At 42.7% G+C, this 19,783-nt stretch overlaps 1 protein-coding gene and 1 non-coding gene across 23 annotated transcripts in view; one reads left to right on the top strand and one right to left on the bottom strand.

Moving 5' to 3' along the window:
- The window catches only part of NRCAM (neuronal cell adhesion molecule), a 286,918-nt gene that overhangs the window by 246,421 nt on the left and 20,714 nt on the right, over positions 1-19,783 (top strand). For 7 of the 22 annotated variants that reach the window (XR_009260570.1, XM_058725394.1, XM_058725397.1 and 4 more), the window contains 10 exons: positions 119-148; positions 1,967-2,068; positions 6,250-6,447; positions 6,569-6,639; positions 8,034-8,259; positions 8,632-8,747; positions 10,692-10,899; positions 13,320-13,442; positions 14,075-14,260; positions 15,302-15,337. Coding sequence is in view for 21 of the 22 variants with exons in the window: in XM_058725394.1 (XP_058581377.1) it covers positions 119-148; positions 1,967-2,068; positions 6,250-6,447; positions 6,569-6,639; positions 8,034-8,259; positions 8,632-8,747; positions 10,692-10,899; positions 13,320-13,442; positions 14,075-14,260; positions 15,302-15,337 (1,296 nt within the window). In the remaining variant the exon portion in view is untranslated. The remainder of the gene's footprint in view (positions 1-118; positions 149-1,966; positions 2,069-6,249; positions 6,448-6,568; positions 6,640-8,033; positions 8,260-8,631; positions 8,748-10,691; positions 10,900-13,319; positions 13,443-14,074; positions 14,261-15,301; positions 15,338-19,783) is intronic. The other 15 variants (XM_058725398.1, XM_058725406.1, XM_058725396.1 and 12 more) reach the window with 6 other exon arrangements.
- Positions 555-639, bottom strand: TRNAQ-UUG (transfer RNA glutamine (anticodon UUG)). Its single transcript is given in 2 exon segments — positions 555-597; positions 603-639. It is a non-coding gene; the product is annotated as a tRNA-Gln (tRNA).

Genomic DNA, 19,783 nt, shown 5'->3' with positions numbered 1-19,783 from the left:
TAAGCGCACAGCTTAGCGTTAGAATCTGAATCATGTTCAGTCTTTGTCTTCTTGTGCTATCTTATATCTTTCCATTCCTAATTTTGATTAAAATCCTTTATATTAATGTCCTTTCTAGCTCCTACTCCAACTCCAGCTCCTATTTACGGTAAACTAATATGAGTCTTCTTTCTCTATTTTCTGTCAAACAAGTCTACATTTGCAAAAAAAAAAAAAAAAAAAAAAAATTTCTTTTCTCTATCACATCATTGTGTTTCTTTAAGGAAAAGGGCTCTGTCTGGTGTTCTGGTGCATTCCCCATTCACTGCTATGAATCATTTCTTCATGATAGCTCTGGAATGTCTCACTGAATGTATTACCGCTCACGTCTAAATATTTCATGTGTTGTTCTTTTTTTAAAAAAAATTTTTTAACATCCAGTTTTTAAAAATTTTTTTTGAATGTTTATTTATTTTTGAGAGAGAGACAGAGACAGAGCATGAGCAGAAGAGGGGCAGAGAGAGAGGGAGACACAGAATCTGAAGTAGGCTCCAGGCTGTGAGCTTTCAACACAGAGCCCGACACGGGGCTCGAACCCGTGAACCTTGAGATCCTGAGCTGAGCCAAAGTCAGATGCTCAACCGACTGAGCCACCCAGGCTCCCCTTTCATGTGTTATTCTAAAGTCATCTCAATTGATAGAAGTCCCTCTTTGATATGATTCCCTTGTAAAGTAGCATAGTGCTTTTTCAAAAGCTGCCATCCACGTTTTACAGAATGAAAAAAAATATCTCAAATACCATTCCACAAATTAGGTTTTCATTTCAGTCTACTGCAAGTTGTTTTGGAAACATAAATGTTTTGGGATTCCATATTTGAGAAATTTTCATAGGAAAACAATGGCAGTTTGGAACAACATTTGACTATTGTCTTAGAGAAAACCAACTCACTGTGATTAAGAAACATAAATCACTAAAGGAGGACCAACATGAAGGCACTTCCAAGTTGTGTGATTTTTCCGAGTCTGGAAAATAAATCAGAAATTATTTCCAGAACTCTTTTTGATTAAAGAACCCTCATCTTTAGTCAGCATATAAATACAAAAATTAATTTTACAGCATAAACTCAGCTGAATTTCACAGAGTATCCTTAGTTATGCTGTAGAACTGCTCTTGGTAGACATTTACTGTTTCTTTACTGGTGGGAAAGCAGTGCTCATAGTTTTATGGCCTCTGGTTCCCCAAGGGCTACAATCACACCCAAGAGCAAGGTCAGGAAAGAGCCCAGAGGGGAATGTAAATTCTCTGGATCTCGGAAGTACCTTTAGAAGAAACGGACATGCTTCTGGGACACCTTCGTCCAACAGGTGTCTGTACCCTAGTGTCCTCTGAGGGTAAACACACCGTGTCCCCATGTGCCCGACCACTGTAGTGAGTATCTGCATGAGGTACACATGCTGAGGGCTACTTACAAAGCAGCAATCTTAGAATTCCCTTAAAAACATAAATATTCTCCAGGAGCTCCAAAATCGATCACTTCCTGTGTTTCCGAAAGAACATTTAAGCCTTCTTAATCAGCAGTCCCTGTGCTTGCCTGTATTTGTGTTTCAGCATTTGCCGTTCTCTGTTTCCCATTTATTAGAAATTAAGCTTCAGTGTTATTTTTTCTGTCTGCGCTCCTTCATGTTTATGAGAAGACACACCGAGGGTGCTGGTGAACCACGTAGGCCCTCCCCACTGGTTTTGGTCACACGTGATTCAGTTTCATTGGGAAAAGAAGCAAGCAGAACTCATTGATGGGTTGTCCTGGGTGTGCTTGTGTGTTCCCAGCAACCTCGGCTGTTGGCACTTCATTTCCATTGCATGCTCCTTGACCGTTAAGTGTGCTGTGTCTTTAAGATGCACCCCCTGTGAATGGTGTTACAAGTAAGTAAAAGACAACCTCATAAGGATGGATGGCTAACCGTGGTGTGTATGTTCGGTCTACAGATGTCCCAAATCCTCCCTTTGATTTAGAATTGACGGATCAACTCGACAAAAGTGTTCAGCTGTCGTGGACCCCAGGCGATGACAACAATAGCCCTATTACAGGTATGTGGTGTCATTTTCTTTGTCACTGGTCAATTTCACGACCATTTCTGAAGTACTTTATCACGTGTGATTGAAATTCCTTACGGAGATATTTGCTGGCATTCTCTGCTTCATTACTAATAGAACAGAAACCTTTATTTATAGCTCCCCTCTCTTCAGAGCCTGAGTTATTCCTGGTTACAGCTTCTGGTAGAAGACGTTACTTAATTGCTGATGATGTTAACTAACTAAGCAAATACACTTTCATTTTGTGTACAAGATCCAAAAGAATCACCGTAAATTTGGGGCGCCTGGGTGGCTCAGTGGGTTAAGCGTCCGACTTCGGCTCACGTCATGATCTCACAGTTTGTGAGGTTCAAGCCCTGCATTGGGCTCTGTGCTGACGACTCGGAGCCTGGAGCCTGCTTCAGATTCTGTGTCTCTATCTCTGCCCCCCCACTCACACTCTTTCTCTGTCTCTCTCAAAAATAAATAAACTTTAAAAAAAAAGAAGAATCACCGTAAATTTCCACCATAGTAGGAAGATGTACGCTACTCATTTTGCCTATTAATGTGGGAGAAAAAGGTAGGAGGACCAGGCACCGTCCTGCCAGTGTGCATATTAGGAAACTGAGATTTGGTGAGTAAAGTGACTTTTTAGACCCACAGTTGGTAACAGAGCTGGGTGTGGACATTAAGTCCATCACCTTCCAGTACGGGCCTCTTTCTTCCCATCAGCCCCTGCTACGAAGAGGCTCATTCCACAGTGTCCAATCCTCGCCGTGATGATGCTAGCCTAGAGAGTTAAAGTCAAAGGAGGAGCCACACTATAAGGACACTGGAAGAACTTAATAAAATTAGACTCTAGATGTGTTTAGAAGTTTTAGAACTGAAGAGATACTTCAGAGAGTATCACAGGCCTGCGATATATTATTACCTTCAGGTATATGCTGCAGGAAAACTAAATTCCTTTCTGATGACTACCCCCAGCTTACTCTGAAATGATGTGAGTGTTGACGTATTGCACCTGCTGGTAAAACAGACTATTTCCAGTGCAATTCAACAGAAGCCTCCTCTCTATCTTGTGTTATTTAATGGTGTTCCTTTCTCAACTGAGTTTTTAGTCCTTGACCAGAACACTCATCCATTCATGCTGAGTCTTCCAGTTAATTAAATACAGTAGCTGGATTTAGCCACTTAGGATGCTTGCAGACTCTTTGTACCAATGTTAAAGTGAGACCATTAGATTTCAAAGCATTTCTACTCTTTCATTCATTCACTCATTCATTCATTCAATAGATATTGATTGACTGCCTATTATGAATCAGGCACTGTTTTACAACAACATAGTCAAAAATCTCTGCCCATATGGAGCTTGCATTTTAGCAGAGGGGGACAGAAATGATGTAAAATTAATAATATATATCATGTTGGATATAATATGATTGTATGTGTATGTACCTATGTAAAATGTAATACACATTGTATATGTGTATGTATATACACACACATATATATGTATAGAACACACACACACACACACACACACACACACACACTACTCAGACCTTCCTTCAGGAAAGAACCTGCCACAAGGAGTGTTGACATCAGGCTCCTTCAGCTGCACCTTCCCCAAGGATCTGCTTCAGTATGCATGAGAGGTCTTCCTGAGCTGCTGCAGCAACCAAGGGGTGGACTGTGAACCGTGCAGGTCTTGCAGGCCGTTGTAAGGGCTGGGAAGTCATGGGAGGGGGTTAAGTAGAGGAGTGGAGTGAATCATGGTGGCTCTTCTACTGAAGATGGTCTCTAGAAGAACAAGAGGGGATGCAGGGAGACATGTAGGACTGCAGTTCTCCGTGAAGTACCCTGTAGAACCTCAGCAAACTCAGAGGGTGCCTCAGGGTATTTTTTTAAATTTTTTATTTTTAAATTTTGATGTTTAAAAAACACAGTCAGGGCGCCTGGGTGGATCAGTCGGTTGAGCCTCTGACTCTTGATTTTGGCTCAGGTCATGATCCCAGGGTCATGGGATCGAGCCTCATGTCAGGCTCCATGCTAAGCATGGAGCTTGCTTCAGATTCTCTCTCTCTCTTTCCCTCTGCCCCTCCCCAACTTGCTCACTCTCGAAGATAAAAATAAATCAATTTAAAAAACACAGTCACATGTGTTACACACCACATGAAATACTAGCTTGGGGCCGCCTACAGTTCCAACATGATATTGCTGTATCATATTGTGATGATGCCATATATGCAAAGCCTTTATCGCTGTGGTAAAAAGCCAGTACCACGTGAAAATCAGTGTGTAACAGAAAATGAGGAAGGTGGTGACCAGTCTCTTCACAAGGTTCGAGAAGTGACGCAATGCCGAATGGGTTAAGTTGTTAAGACATGAATATTTACGAAGCTGTATAGACCTAATGACTTGCCTGGAAACGTTAGATATTTCTTTTGGCCTAAGGGAACCATGAAGAAAATTACTGAGACACTAAGTGCACTATGAACTGAGGAAATTTGGGAACTCGTGAGTTGAGAGGTTATGGAATGATTCACACAAGAGATAATGGTGGCTTGGCATAGGCCAAGAGGATGGAGGTGCTGAAAAATGGTCAGATTTTGCATGTTCTAAAGGTACAGCCAACAAAACTACTGAAACTATGAAGGGAGAGGATCCAAACTGGACTTCAGGGTTTTGACCTGAGTTGTCACTGCCACGTGGGGAGGAGAATCAGGATCACTCTTGGTCGTAAACAGTTTGTCATGCTATAATAGAGAAACAAGTGGAGTTGTTGAGTCAATGAACTATCTGTCCAAGTCTACAGTTCAGGGGAGGGAGAGGGGCTGCCCATATAAATGGCACCAGTTCATGAGACTGGAGATCACCAGCAAGCCAATGGAGATCGAAAGGAAAACTTGAGCTACTTAGCTTCAGAGAACTGCGACACACAACATTTCTACTTCGTGCTTGTATCTGTAATTCAGATCATGGCGCATGGCACATTTGTAGGCAATTAATAAATATCTAAATACCGATTTTTTTTACCAGGGTAGAACATGTACATGCCACAAAATTTTAGCAAATGCAAAAGGATATGCACTTAAAAGTAAGTCTTCTGCACCCCTCTGATTCCCCGTTTCTCCATGATACTGATGCCATCAGTGTGGGTACTCTGAGGGGCAGTACACGTATAGTCAAGCGTATATGTATGTGTATGTGTTACGGTAAATCTTTGTGCTCTTACATAAGTGTCCCACACCTTTCTATACCCTACTTGGTTACACTTAACTGTGTATTTTAGAAATCATCCCATTTCAGTGGCAAATGGAGTACCCCCGTTCATTTTTTACAGTTGCAGATTATTCCATTGTGTGGATGCACCATAATTTATTTGATCAGAGTCCTATTGGTGAACGTTTAAGGTTTTGCACTTATGTTGTTTCAACAGCAAACAGTGCCACAGTGTGGATTCTTTTTCATGTGTCTGTGAGCATATGCATGAGTACATTCATTCAAAATAAATTGCTAGGAGTACAATCTCTCAATCAAAGGATATCAGAGTTGAATATTGTGAGATATTCTAGATTGTCCTCTACAGAAGTTGTGCCGATTTACATTCCCGGAACCAAAGTATGAGAATGCTTGTTTCCCTGTGTAATAGTCAACAAAGTCTGTTAAACTTTTGATTACTGCCTATCTGTTTAGTGGAAAGTGATCTCTCACTATATTTATTCTAAATTTTTTTAATGTTTCTTTATTTTTTTGGCGGGGGGAGAGGCAGAGAGAGAGGCAGACACAGAACCCAAAGCAGGCTCCAGGCTCTGAGTTGTCAGCACAGAGCCTGACACAGGGCTCGAACCACAAATTGTGAGATCATGACCTGACCATCTTTCCATATACTTAAACTTTCCAAAGGATGTATAGACCACTTCTAAATAGTTTTAAGTAACTAAATTAAGCATGTTGGAGAAAGAATACCAAATATTATTGGTTATTGGGTATTGAGGATAATGATAGAATTCTTAAATCAAACTATTCTAATGGAATTTTTCTTGAAAGGGAAATAACTCATGTTCAGCTACTCTTGTTAGATTGTCCTGTCCATTGTCCTAGCAACCTACCGTTGCATGACTGACCTCATTATCTTGGGTTCTGTGTGTGTGTGTGTGTGTGTGTGTGTGTGTGTATGTATGTATTGTGGCCAGAATTCATCATTGAATATGAAGACGCAATGCATGAGGCAGGACTGTGGCACCACCAAACCGAGGTTTCTGGAATGCAGACCACAGCCCAGCTGAAGCTGTCACCTTATGTGAACTACTCCTTCAGAGTGATGGCGGTGAACAGCCTCGGGAGGAGCCTGCCCAGTGAGCCATCTGAACAGTATTTGACTAAAGCTGCAGGTAGGTAAAGGCAGGGGCGGGGGGGGGGGGGGTGCCTTCTGTGATGGGAAATAAAATAGGAAACCTTTCCACTGTTTGAGAAAGACTGAAGCTTACACATATGTGACTGCTTAACTTCTAGAACCAGATACAAATCCCACGGCTGTGGAAGGACTAGGATCTGAGCCTGATAATTTGGTGATTACCTGGAAGGTGAGCTCACCATGAAGTCTTCAGCTTTCCTTGGTGTATTTTAGAGTGAAAGAAAAAAAGTTGTTTTTAAACAATGTCTATATTGAAATCCCATATCACCCATTTTGGGGAAAAATATTTATTTAAGAAACATTATTGTGTTGTAGTTAAAGGTTTGATTCTTGGAGCCAGAACGAATGGGCACAAATCCCAGCTTTGTCACTTACTAACTGTGTGACTCTAAGCCAGTTGCTTACCATCTCCATTGTGTATCTGTATCGTGGGACTAGTAATAGAACCAACCTCATACAATTGAAGGAGTTAATACATATAAGGCCCTTAGAACTGTGCCTAGCACAAATGTGTGCTCAATAAATGCTAGCTCGTATCATCATCATCATAGAGAAGCATCTAGAAGACGTGTACCAAGTTATTCCCAGTACTCAACGTCTACTTCTGCTGCTGGTTGTTGTTGTTGTTGTTGTTGTTGTTGTTGTTGTTGTTGTTGTTGTTCTTCTTCTTCTTCTTCTTCTTCTTCTTCTTCTTCTTCTATCTCTCTCTCTCTCTTTTGGTTTATCTATATTTTCTGGACTTCAAAAATTAACGTATATTCACTTGTGTGATTTTAAAACTTAACTTTGGTAGACCCATGCAGGCACACCTATATGTATACATACTTGTACATTTATATACATACAGACATGACAGGATAGACTGACACGCCAACTTTTTTTTTTTTAAGATTTTATTTTTAAGTAATCTCTACACCCAACGTGGGACTCAAACCCATAATCCTGAGATTAAGAGTCACACGCTCCTCCCACTGAGTTAGCCAGGTGCCCAGACAAACCAACATTTTTTCGTTTGTTTTTTTTTTTAATGAAGAAAGAAGTAGTTCACCAGTTTCAGTCTCTTAAGTAAAATAAACAATTATGGGCTGTCACACAAACAGGAATAGATGAAGGAAACTATTAAGTTGTCCACCCTTGACTGTGGAGCCAGAGTTTAAGAGGCTTATGTGGTATTTACTACTTCAAGACAGAAATTAATAAGCTTTGTGGGGCACCTGGGTGGCTCAGTTGGTTAAGCATCTGATTCTTGATCTCAGCTTGGGTCTTGATCTTAGGGTCTTGAGTTCAAGCTCCATGTTGGGCTACACCCTAGGCGTGAAGCCTACTTAAAAAAAAAAAAAAAAAAGAAAGAAAGAAAAGAAATTAAGAACCTTTGAAATGTTGATCCCAAACAAACTTTGAATCTCATCATGAATAAAAAAAAAGATAAAAGATCCCTGGAGAACATTGTTAATAGCTTGGGTTTTAGCGTTTCAGTTTAAGTCTGGGAATTGAATTTTGTGTTCCGGGAAAAGGTTGCACAGTCTGTTTTAAAAGCTCTGATTTATTTGGCTTTTCTTGTAGCCCTTGAATGGTTTCGAATCTAATGGGCCGGGCCTCCAATACAAAGTTAGCTGGCGCCAGAAAGATGGCGATGATGAATGGGCGTCAGTGGTTGTGGCGAACGTATCCAAATATATTGTCTCAGGCACACCGACCTTTGTTCCATACTTGATAAAAGTGCAGGCCCTGAATGATGTGGGGTTTGCTCCAGAGCCGGCTGTGGTCATGGGCCATTCCGGAGAAGACCGTAAGTGTTTGATGCTATTTCGTTTATACTTTCATTTATACCAGTGAAACAGACTTACCAAGGTGCAAGCCAAGACGATTTTCAGAGGGCACTTAGATTGGGAGGGACGGAGGCAGCAACGGTTTTGCTCCACATTCCTGAATTTAAACAGCCTGCTATGTAAAAAGTAGGTTCAGAATGTTAAGCGTCGCTATTTTAGAAAGGTATGTTATTCTCACCAAGTCAAATGAACAGGTATCAAATGAACTCTCAGTCCTTGATAACCCAGAGACTAGGGCTGGGTCACACTTCAAGCCAAAATTGTTTGGGGCATTTTTGCATGAAATTCAAAATAACACTGATACTTCTACCCCCTGTCCTGTTTTTCCCTAGTCCCAATGGTGGCTCCCGGAAATGTGCGTGTAAATGTGGTGAACAGTACCTTAGCTGAGGTGCACTGGGACCCAGTACCTCTGAAAAGTATCCGAGGACACCTGCAAGGCTATCGGGCAAGTCAAGGCCGATTTTTTGCACTCTTTCCGTAGGAACAGGCCATCGGCTGGTGCCTGGTGCACTTCTCTTGGTCTGAGGCCTTGAGACTTCTGGTTTATCCCTTCAGGCAGGGCCATATCTAAGGACCCCAGCTACAGCAGAAGCAAAACCTCAATGCATCCAAAGCGAAAAAAAAAAAAAGGTGTTCTCCCCTTTTCCCATAGGTGATCTCAAATCCTTCCAACCATTAACATAGGGGCAAAATGGGGGAAACTAAAGTTTAAGAAACTAAAATACAATGAAATGCACCTAGCTTTAAAACAATACTGACTGGGGTGCCTGACTGGCTCAGTCAGTTGAGCACGCAACTCTTGATTTTGGCTCAGGTCATGATCCCACAGTTCGTGAGTTTGAGCCCTGCATGTGCCTGCTTATGATTCTCTCTCTCCCTCTCTCTGCCCCTCCCCCCCCCTTTCAAAATAAATAAATAAATTTTAAAATAATAATAATACTGACTACACATGTCAAACACACTAAATTGTCTAGAAAATAATGGAGGCACATTTAAAAAAAAATTTTTTTAATGTTTTATTTACTTTTGAGAGAGAGAGTGTGTGAGTGCCTGGGGTGTGGGAGCAGAGAGGGAGACACAGAATCTGAAGCAGGGTCCAGGCTCTGAGCTGTCAGCACAGAGCCCGATGTGGGGCTCAAACCCATGAAATGGTGAGATCATCACCTGAGCTGAAACCAAGAGTCTGACGCTTTACTGACCGAGCCACCCAGGTGCCACTAGGCACATTTTTTAAAAAGCACTCAGATTATACTTAAAAATCATGTAGTCCCAGCTGGGTCATTCTCACTAACATCAGTTATCTTTGTTTTTGGGAGGCACAGAAAAATTGATTCATAAAGGTTTTTGATGGATAGGAGAAAAACTGGCCTCTAGAGATCACTATTTGCACTGAATTTTGGATTTGCCAGATTCTGTATATATGTTGACTTCTCCTGAAAATGGCTTTAAACTTTTAAGAAGAATTTGAGAGGACTTAATAAATAATTCTGGATTTTTAACCACAGTTAATCAGCCCTTGGCTTATCCATCTCTCCAAAATCTGTGCCTGCCATTTAATACCAAACAACAAAAAATGTATTTTTTTCCGCGTTTATTTTTGAGAGAGAGAGAGAGAGCACAAGTGGGGAGGGGCAGAGAGAGAGGGAGACACAGAATCCAAAGCAGGCTCCAGGCTCCGAGCTGTCAGCACAGAGTCCAACCCTGAGCTCGAACTCATGAACCGTGAGATCATGACCTGAGCCCAAGTCGGATGCTTAACTGACTGAGCCACTCAGGTGCCCCTAAAAAAAGTATTTTTAAGTGAGTCAGTTTGACATAGTGATAAAGGCCTAGACTTGGGAGTAGAGGATCCACTATGGCTTTTGATTCCCCTGTGGCTGGGGACAAGCCACTCAGTTGTCCAGGGTTCATCTGTGCTAAAGGAATAATAATAAAAGCTTTGCTGTGGCTTTGAGGTTTAAATTAAATGATATATTGCACATGAAGTTGTATTCTGGGCAAGTATGTAAACATTGGGCAGTAATTTTTACTTTCAGCATATTTTATACAAGTAAGCCGCTTCAGTCCTTCTATCATCTTCCTTTACCTTATGTTCTAGAAAGAACTGGGCGGGTATTGTGCTGTTCCACTTATTTCCCTTAGACACCTCCCACCAAGCAGTATATAGCCCAGGCTGCATCACATATTCTCGATGCAGTTTCCCACGTTATCTCTGGGCTTCTACTGTCTTGCTTCATAATCAATGTCTATTGGTTTTGCCAGGAATCAAGTTCTAAAATGCACCAGGGAAATCCTCTAGGGCACAACCATCAGACTTCAGTTTCATGAGCAGGAGGAATCTCGTTTGCCCCATTCTGCCTGTCCCTGACTTCTGTTCTTGCTCTTTCAGATTTACTACTGGAAGGCACAGGAGGGTTCACTTAAGAGAAACAGACGCCACATCGAGAAAAAGATCCTCACTTTCCAGGACAGCAAGACACACGGCATGTTGCCCGGGCTGGAGCCTTTCAGCCACTACGCACTGAACGTGCGAGTGGTCAACGGGAAAGGGGAGGGCCCGGCCAGCCCCGACAGAGTCTTTAATACTCCAGAAGGAGGTAGGGGGCGGTCGCGTCTCTGAGCTTCTAGAACATATGGTGCATCCTGAGAGCCTCTGCACGACAGAAGAGGCCCCACAAAGCTGGCATAGTGTCCACTCCTAGGTGGCCTGAGGGTCCTTGGAAGGCTTCCCAGTACAAAGTGTTCCTCCAAATCCCCTCTCCTGCCTGAAAGTTTTCTCCACCCTTAGCCCCACTGTCAGAAACCTTGCTAATTTGATGTTGGTTGGGGTCATTAACTTCCTGACCTGAAGTGAGTTATGTAACTTCTGTAAGCCTCTGTTACTTCATCTGAAAAGTATGAGAACTCATGTAAGAACCTAAAACACCTGGCAAGAAAAATAATTCTGTAAGTCGTGGTTTACTTCCTTCTCCAGGGCGCCTTCATAGTTTATGCCAACTTCGAGCTGAGTTATGGGGCGCCTGGGTGGCTCAGTCGGTTAAGCATCTGACTTTGGCTCAGGTCATGATCTCACAGCTGGTGAGTTCGAGCCCCGCATCGGGCTCTGTGTGGACAGCTCAGAGCCTGGAGCCTGCTTCGGATTCTGTGTCTCCCTCTGTCTCTGCCTCTCCCCCACTCGTGCTCTGTTTCTCAGTCTTTCGAAAATAAACAAACATTAAAAGAGAAAAAATTTGAAGTTGAGCCGAGTTAGAAGCCTTGATAAAATGCGTTGGGAAGACAAGGAAAAGCATGGCAAGAAGGGGCAAAGGGAGGAGGAGGGAGGATCAAATATCCATTGATTCAGGGGTGGGACACGAGGAGTTTGGATACAGGGACATGGGAGCCTGGTGAATGAGGGAGAGGGGGACAGGAGAGTAAGAAAGATAGGGATTCATGCATTTGAATTTTGCTTCAAGCCCGTATTAAAAATGGATTCCTTAGCTCTTTTAGATAAAAGCAGTTTACAGGCAAACCCATTCTGGCTCCTGGTTGAAAGGCTCATGATGTTGGCACCTTCCCAGCATTCTCTGAGGGCCATCCTGTGTCCCAGCTCCCATCTTGTTACAATTGCCTATCCTTGGTTGGACTCATTGCTCCCTAGAGGTTAAAGACTCCTTCCTCTCTAGGCTTTTACTAGTGAGACCTCACGCGGCTCTTAGAGATGGTTCAGGGAAGGTGTCATAGTAGCGATGACCGGTGAATTAAAGGCTAAGGAAGAGAGGAGGTCTTGTGTCCATAGACACAATGGTGTGAAACAGCGTGTCTCCTTAAGGAACTGCAAGTTGTGTATCCGGTAATGGTGAGAAAAGAGAGGAAGGTCAGCCAAGGAGGACTCGTATCATATTAACCTGTAAGCCAGAGGCTCTTAACCTGAAGACTACAGTCTCTTGGGGGTCAACGAATGGGTTTAAGGAGCTCCGAGAACCCCCTCATTTTATATACAGTATGTGTTTATTTTTCTGGGGAGAGTTTTTGGCTGTCATCAGATTCTGAAAGGGGTGCCTTGGGGAAGCTTAGAACTGTGTGCCAGGAACCTTCTAGGCCCAGGCAAAGGCCACTGAAGGCCCCAAATGGGGCAGTGGCAGAGAGGAGAGCAGGGAATGGATGTGGTCGACCTGTACGAGGTGGAACTGACAGGATGTGGTATCCCAGGAGATGGAAGAAATGAGGCAGAGGGAGAGATTCAGGGTGACTCCTTGGTTTCAAGGGAGAGACTTGGTTCCAAGTCGGGGAGAGACAGTGGTGCCATTACCGGACCTAGGGAAGAGGGTGGGCATGTAGAGGAGGTAGCGACCGTGAGGGAGAGCTGCCTCCGTTTGTCATCCTCAGGAGGAAGTGAGAGAGAGGACCAGGCGTGTTTCCTCTGGTAATTTGCCAGCCTCTGCCACAGGGAACCTGGGGACCTTCCCAGCGCTAAGGGTCTGCCAGCTGTGTGGCTTCTGCCCATCGCCATGAGATTCTGGGCGTCTGTCAGCTCTCCGGGTGAGAACCGCTCTGCACCTGGGCAGTCTGGCTCATGCCCAGAGCCCAGCAGGCAGGGTGTCCTGGCTGCTTGGAGACACCTGGTTTGTTGGAGAAAAACAGCCCTTAATAGCCCAGAACGCAGCTGCGTCTACTCAAAGGTCTGGTCAGAATAGTTTGACTCAGCCACCTGTTTTGCTTTTATTAAGACACCATTCATGAGACAATTTCCGTCCCCTTTAAAAAGACTAGTTCGGATCCATCGAGAGGCAAAGCCTGTATGTATTGCGGAGGATGGTTTTAAGGAGCCTCAGTGGAAATGATGAGAAAAAAGAGGAAGAGAATAGCTGAACGGGTTCTCGTCACAGGTTTCTGTGAGTGTGTTTTGGGCAGGATTGGGAACAAGAGTGAGTTACAGAAAACCTTGGGGAATGGTGTGAATATGGTACACTATGTCATTTTAACACATTTTGACACCTTCACAAACTTTTCGTTGATTCCGTGTTCTCACTGTAAGTCCCCAGTGCTCCGTCCTCTTTGAAGATTGTTAACCCGACGCTAGACTCCCTTACTTTGGAATGGGACCCACCGAGCCGCCCGAATGGCATTTTGACTGAATACACCTTAAAGTATCAGCCAAGTAAGTTATTGGGAGAAGGGAAAGGGAGGAATATGGCTTAAAAAAGGAAAACAGAAAAGTAACTGTTTCCTTAAAATACAAACTGGTTATTTCTTTAATGCTGCACAATATATACGTACATACACCTTCCACTGGTATTCCAGAAGGAACTTCATTCACATCATACTTTTTAAAGACGCATACGCTATTGAAAATCAAGCAACCTGCAGAATGATACAGACCTTTGAGGGTGGGGTGGATGCTAGGTAGGTATTGTCTATAATTAGAAAACAGTAAAAAAAAAAAAAAAGGGTAGAAAGGAAAAAAAGGGGTTCCTTTAGTACAAGGCCTCTGCAGATGAGGTTTGGGCTTATCAATACATGATTCCACCTGCCAACTTACAAAATAAAGAAACGCTATTTCAACTTAGCTGTCAAATTCCCCTAGCTTCTAAGCCAATGGGGAATATATTTCTCCCTGTTTTGCCATATTAGAGGAGCTGTAAGCAGCTGAGTTATGTCAGGCAAAGAATAAATAGGATCACAAAAGTCAGTGTAATCCAAGTTTGACATTTTTGGTTGGCACACTAATTCATAATACTATTCCTACAGAACTTCACAGGGAATGCACTTTTTCTTATTTCTTCTTGCCAGTCAACAGCACGCACGAGTTAGGCCCACTGGTGGATCTGAAAATTCCTGCCAACAAGACGCGCTGGACTTTAAAAAATTTAAATTTCAGCACTCGGTATAAGTTTTATTTCTATGCGCAAACAGCAGCAGGATCGGGGAGTCAAATCACAGAGGAAGCAGTGACAACTGTGGATGAAGGTAAGCTGGGTATGTATAACGTTCATGTCACTATGAGTGTCACGAGATAAAAATCTGTGACCTAAGTGGACGCCTTCTTCCTTCTTCCCACGGAGTATCTATCTTTCCCAACTAATGCAGACACCTGTTTGTGATTTCTCACCCTGACATCTGTACAATCAGTTATTTAATTCCTATGAGGATAACTATTTGATATTTGTTTCCCACGTCTGTGTGAAATTTTTAAACTTAGGTTGAAATGTCATTACAGCATTTTGCCACACATGAATTCAAAGTTCAAGGCCATGTTCTTTCCTGTCTACAACTTTGCATATATACATACACGCGCATGCACATACACATACATGTGACATACAGATATGTGCACCCACTGACATACACATCTGTATACAAATAAATAAATGTAATTCTAGTTCTGGTCTTGATTTGTCAGAAAATAATCTTCTAGGCCACATAACAATTTAGATTGTCTAGCAAGGAATATGAAACAGTTATTCAATAGCGCGTTTATTTTGTGTTTGAGTGTGGGACTTTGTATTCCGGTGTGCCATCTGGTCCAGAGAAAGCAAAATGGTCCCATTAGAGTCTCTAGAAAAGGAATTAATGCTTCCTTTCATATTTTAAAATATTATTTTGAAAAAAACAAAAAAAAGATGAGATTCAGTGAAAATTACCAAAAACATTATAAAAGATTTTCTGATTTTTGCACGTCTCTAAATTATAGAATTCCTTAAGGGTGATGTATTGGATCATCTTCCATAGCATGAGGAAATGATGTTTCTACCCAAACATTGGTTTGAAGTCCCCGTTAAGACTTGTTACATAATAGACAGATATGAATAATGCGCCTTAAGTTGTGTGTGGATTTGATTACTGGGTAAGCTCGGGGACACCAACGTATCTCTGTCCCGTGTACCTGACATGGTACACTTCATTCTCCTTGCATGCTTTGGCATTTTAATGAGTGTTTTTATATCGCTTTACATGCTCATGGGTGTGTTACCTCTAACTATATAGTGTCCTGTTTTTTTCTGTTTCCCTTCATTAAAGCTGGTATTCTTCCGCCTGATGTAGGTGCAGGCAAAGGTAAAATAATTCATCTGCATGACTTTATACATGTGTGAAATTTGCAATGTTAAACATGGCGAAGTGCAGCATGGGTTTAAAAAAAAATGATATAAAATGAGCTTTGAAACACCAAATGGAAGAGAAGGTCTTAGAAGATCTTGGCTTTAAAATTAATATCTAGCTTTGTTTACAAGTAGAAAGCCACACACTGAATTCTACTTACACTGTTTCTCAAGACCTACCTGGTCCAAACCCTGATCTTAGCTTCTAGCAATGTGACTGTGGCTGGGTCGGATGGGACCCAAACTGGGCATTGTCGCAAATCCTCCGTGTGGCCACACCACAGGTTCAGGGTTCAGAAATATTAGTCCTGCAGTGGAAACAGCCTGTAAGAACTCAGATCGACCGAGCTGCCCATTCTCACCTGATTTAGCTCTGCTCTGTATAGACACCGCGTACACGTGGCTGACCTTACACTACACCGTCCATTTGGACACCTTCTAACTGGCCCGGGAACCACAGTCTCCGACCACCAGGGCTCACTCCGACCAAGTCCTCCAGTCAAGCCCGCATGCTCCATTCCATCCTGTCTTCACCAAACTGCACGAGTCTCTTCCCCCTGGGGGATAGCCAACCTGTACTTTTGTTCTTCTCCGTTTCTCTCGGCTATCTGGGTGAGAAAGGTTTGTTGGGAGAGCAGGACTCGAATGCCCTGTGATAGGTCTTCCACAAGAGGCGGTTCCAAAGATGCCTCAGTCTTTGGCCCTTGGTTATTGGTTGATCTGTTAACTTTTCTTTTCTTTTTTTTTTTTAAGTTTTTCGTATTTATTTTGAGAGAGAATGCGTGCGCATGCACGTGGGGGAGGGGCTGAGAGAGCAGGAGAGAATCCCAAGCAGACTCTGTGCTGTCGAGCAGAGCCCAACGTGGGGCTTGATCTCGTGACCATGAAATCATGACGTGAGCCGAAATCAAGAGTCAGATGCTTAACCAACAGAGCCACCCAGGCACCTCGATCTGTTAGGTTTTTAATGAGCCCGGGGTCCCTGCCACAGGGCACGGTAATCATGTGGCATCCCCTGGCCAGGGCTTGTCTTGGACTTTGACACACTTGAGTACAAATAGGGAAGAAGGAGACCAAGAGAAATAAGTGCTTTGCCTGAAAATACTCAGGTCTTGTAAGCGTAGGCCTGATACAGATCTCCCGTGTTGGCAGAAATTCGCTTATATTCGTAGCCTTGGTAAATTGTAAAAAGTAGATCAGATAGAGGTTGGAGTGACTGAATAAGAACTGTAGCCATTTTCAGTAATCTTAATAATGTCGTACGTGTGATTTTAGACTTGAAAGAACAAGGTCGTAAAAATTCAAATGTCCACAACACCGTAGAAAGACGGAGCTCTCTCTTTTACACGTTAGGGGCGCCTTGCCTGGGATCATTACATATCAATTAAAATCCTTGGTTGTGTTACAATAATTCTCTGCTGTGTTCCCCCGGTAACCTTCCATTGAAGCATTCCAGAGAAAGCCTGGCCTCTTTCCCCAGGCAGGGGACGTGCCCCTGGGGTTCTGCCTGAAGCCAGTAGCTCAGTAATTGTGCTATAACAGGGCTGTCTGGGAGGCTTAGTTTTCCACTGACTTGCCGTGTTAGAAGAGGGGATGAATTCCCGGGAGGTGGCTGGGGGGGGGGGGGGGGGGGGGGGAGGGATTACTCACTGATGTTAATGAATTAAAACCAATTAAAAGAAATTTTTATTAAAATCATTTAGGCTTGGGGCTCCTGGGTGGCTCAGTGGGTTAAGCGTCTGACTTCGGCTCAGGTCCTGATCTCGCGGTACGTGAGTTCGAGCCCAACGTGGAGCTCTGTGCTGACAGCTCGGAGCCTGGAGCCTGCTTCTGATTCTGTGTCTCCCTCTCTCTCTGCCCCTCCCCCGCTCATGCTCTGTCTCTGCTCTGTCTCTCAAAAATGAATAAACATTAAAAAAAATTTTTTTTAATCATTTAGGCTCTACCATTTAGTGTTACTAACTCGAATTGCGAGTTACTGAGGATTATAGAGTTGAGCAAAAATGGAGTGTCAGAAGGATCATGATGCCCCTAATGTTGAAATCTGATGTACCTCAGATAAAAAGAGAAATAGTGCTTAAATATTTTTTTAAAACCCGCACCTAACATGATTTTCTGCCTTGTTTCTTTTAATAGTGCGCTAGTAAGTAAACATTGCTTGCCTAAAGGGATGGCATTTGCCATAAGACTTTCAATTGCTCAAGAATAATTTTTATCCTGGGCTCCCCTTCCTTAAAAATATTTTTTTTTCAATCGAAGCATGAATTCTATTCTCTTTCTGTTCCTTCTCCATGCAGGTTAGATAGTCCCTGCGAGGAGAGAAATGAAGGTTCTCTATGATCCTTCTAAATTTTAATATTTTTATGTGTGTTTTAGTTTTTACCTTGAAAACAGATGAAAAACAGTAAGAGAGGAACCGCTGAGAAAAAACATGCATGACGTCCTCCACAGTTGGACACATCAGCCTCTACTGCTTTTAGTTCACCTCTGATTAAAGGGGAAAAGAGATGCCTCTGGGTTTACTTTTTTTTTTTTAATTTCCTTACAGATTTTAAGAGATGTTAATGAAACCCAAGCCTACAAATATATAATTACAAAAGGATTACTTAAACCGAGAAGTAGAGTCCAGGATAATGCAGTTAGTTCTGCTAACGCCATAGTGACCCTTTCCCTCAACAACCCTTAATTTGAACATGGACACACTCTTGAGATCTTTAGGAGTCCTTTATGTGGCTCTGTGTCCTTATTTGGGTGAAGCCTTCAGTGTCTGTATAAGAGTTATTATTGGTTCGCTGTGTCTGTTCAATTTCTGTGTCCTTTTAAAGGGACAACTTCTGTGTCCCTTTTAAGTAGTTCTGGGACCTGGGATTCTAGGAAATAGATCTTTGAAGGCATCTATAGAAATGAGCCAAAAACACACAGATAATGGATTTGAGTTCTGGTCTCAGTGTTGCTGATGGATGGACACGACTTTATCCATAGCCTTTTACTTTCTCACCCTCAGGACCAGTCATCAGAACACTTTTGTGAGGGAACTAGTTGGGGTACGGGAATAGGGAGAGACTAACGGGCAGGTCAGGAACCGAACGTGATTCTTGATATAATTGGCAGCCGACTGTGGTCAGTCAGTTAGGACTGAACAGCGTTGGGCACCGGGGAGCTGGTGACCAGTCCTCTCTGTGGTCAGACTCCCCCTGAATAATTACACCAGAGTTGGTCCCACCACAACCAGTGAAGTCAAGCAACAAGCTAAAGAATAAACAAAAATCAGGTTTATCGTTTGGCCTGAACAACAACAGAAGGATGATATAAAAGGTTCAATCAGTTCAACAGCTGATGTCTGTCTGGCGCATAAAAGGCACCAGCCTTTTTGAAGGCACTGTGTAGGTTAGTAAGATGGGTCTTGCCTTTGATATGCTGAAAATCTGGCAGGTGAGACTAACAATTAAAAAAAAAGATATGACACTCCTACTCCTTTGGCTGGCATGTCAAGGAAGTTGATGAGTGGAGAGTAAAAGCAAGGAGCGTTGGAATTTCTGCACTAAAAGTACAATATCTTCTCTGAAGATCAGCTAAGTGGGGGCGCCTGGGTGGCTCAGTCGGTTAAGCGTCCAACTTAGGCTCAGGTCATGATCTCACGGTTCATGAGTTCGAGCCCTGCGTCAGGCTCTGTGCAGACAGCTCAGAGCCTGGAGCCTGCTTTGGATTCTGTGTCTCCTTCTCTCTCTGCTCTTCCCCTGCTCACACTCTGTCTGTCTGTCTCTCTCTCAAAAATAAATAAACATTAAAAAAATTTTTTTTTAAGAACAAGCTAAATGCTCTTCTGTTGCAAGTATCTCACTGTGGTTCTGCCTTGACACCTTCAATAAATACACCAAGGCTAAATTCATCAGTTCCGTGATTCCAAATTTTTTTTAAGAAATTAATGTTTTGCCTGGGATCTTTGTCACTGATGTTTTACATCCATGTTCGTATTTACTGTGTCTGGTGATGGATCATATTCCTATCATTCTGTATTCCTTTAAGAGGAAAATCTCTCAGAGACAGAGGGAGACACAGCATCCAAAGCAGGCTTCAGGCTCTGAGCTGTCAGCACAGAGCCTGACGCAGGGCTCGAGCTCATGAACCGTGAGATCATGACCTGAGCCAAAGTCGGACGCTTAACCAACTGAGCCACCCATGTAAAAAAAAAGCATGTAAACTTTTATGTTGAATATGATGTAGCTGGCAGTGAGAAACAATTTCATTACCCAGTTGTGAATTTGAGCAGCTTATTTTAAGAGATTAAGGAAATTTTAAGGATTTCCTGTGGATCGTTCTGAAAGATAACTTGATCCAATTAAATAAATCATAATTATCTAAAAAAATTGTAGTGAACTGAATCACCAAACTACATATTTTA

The sequence above is a fragment of the Neofelis nebulosa genome, chromosome 4 (assembly GCF_028018385.1).
Source record: "Neofelis nebulosa isolate mNeoNeb1 chromosome 4, mNeoNeb1.pri, whole genome shotgun sequence".
Lineage (NCBI taxonomy): Eukaryota > Metazoa > Chordata > Mammalia > Carnivora > Felidae > Neofelis > Neofelis nebulosa.
Note: the sequence above shows the minus strand (reverse complement) of the source record. Positions and strands in the feature narration are given on the sequence as shown.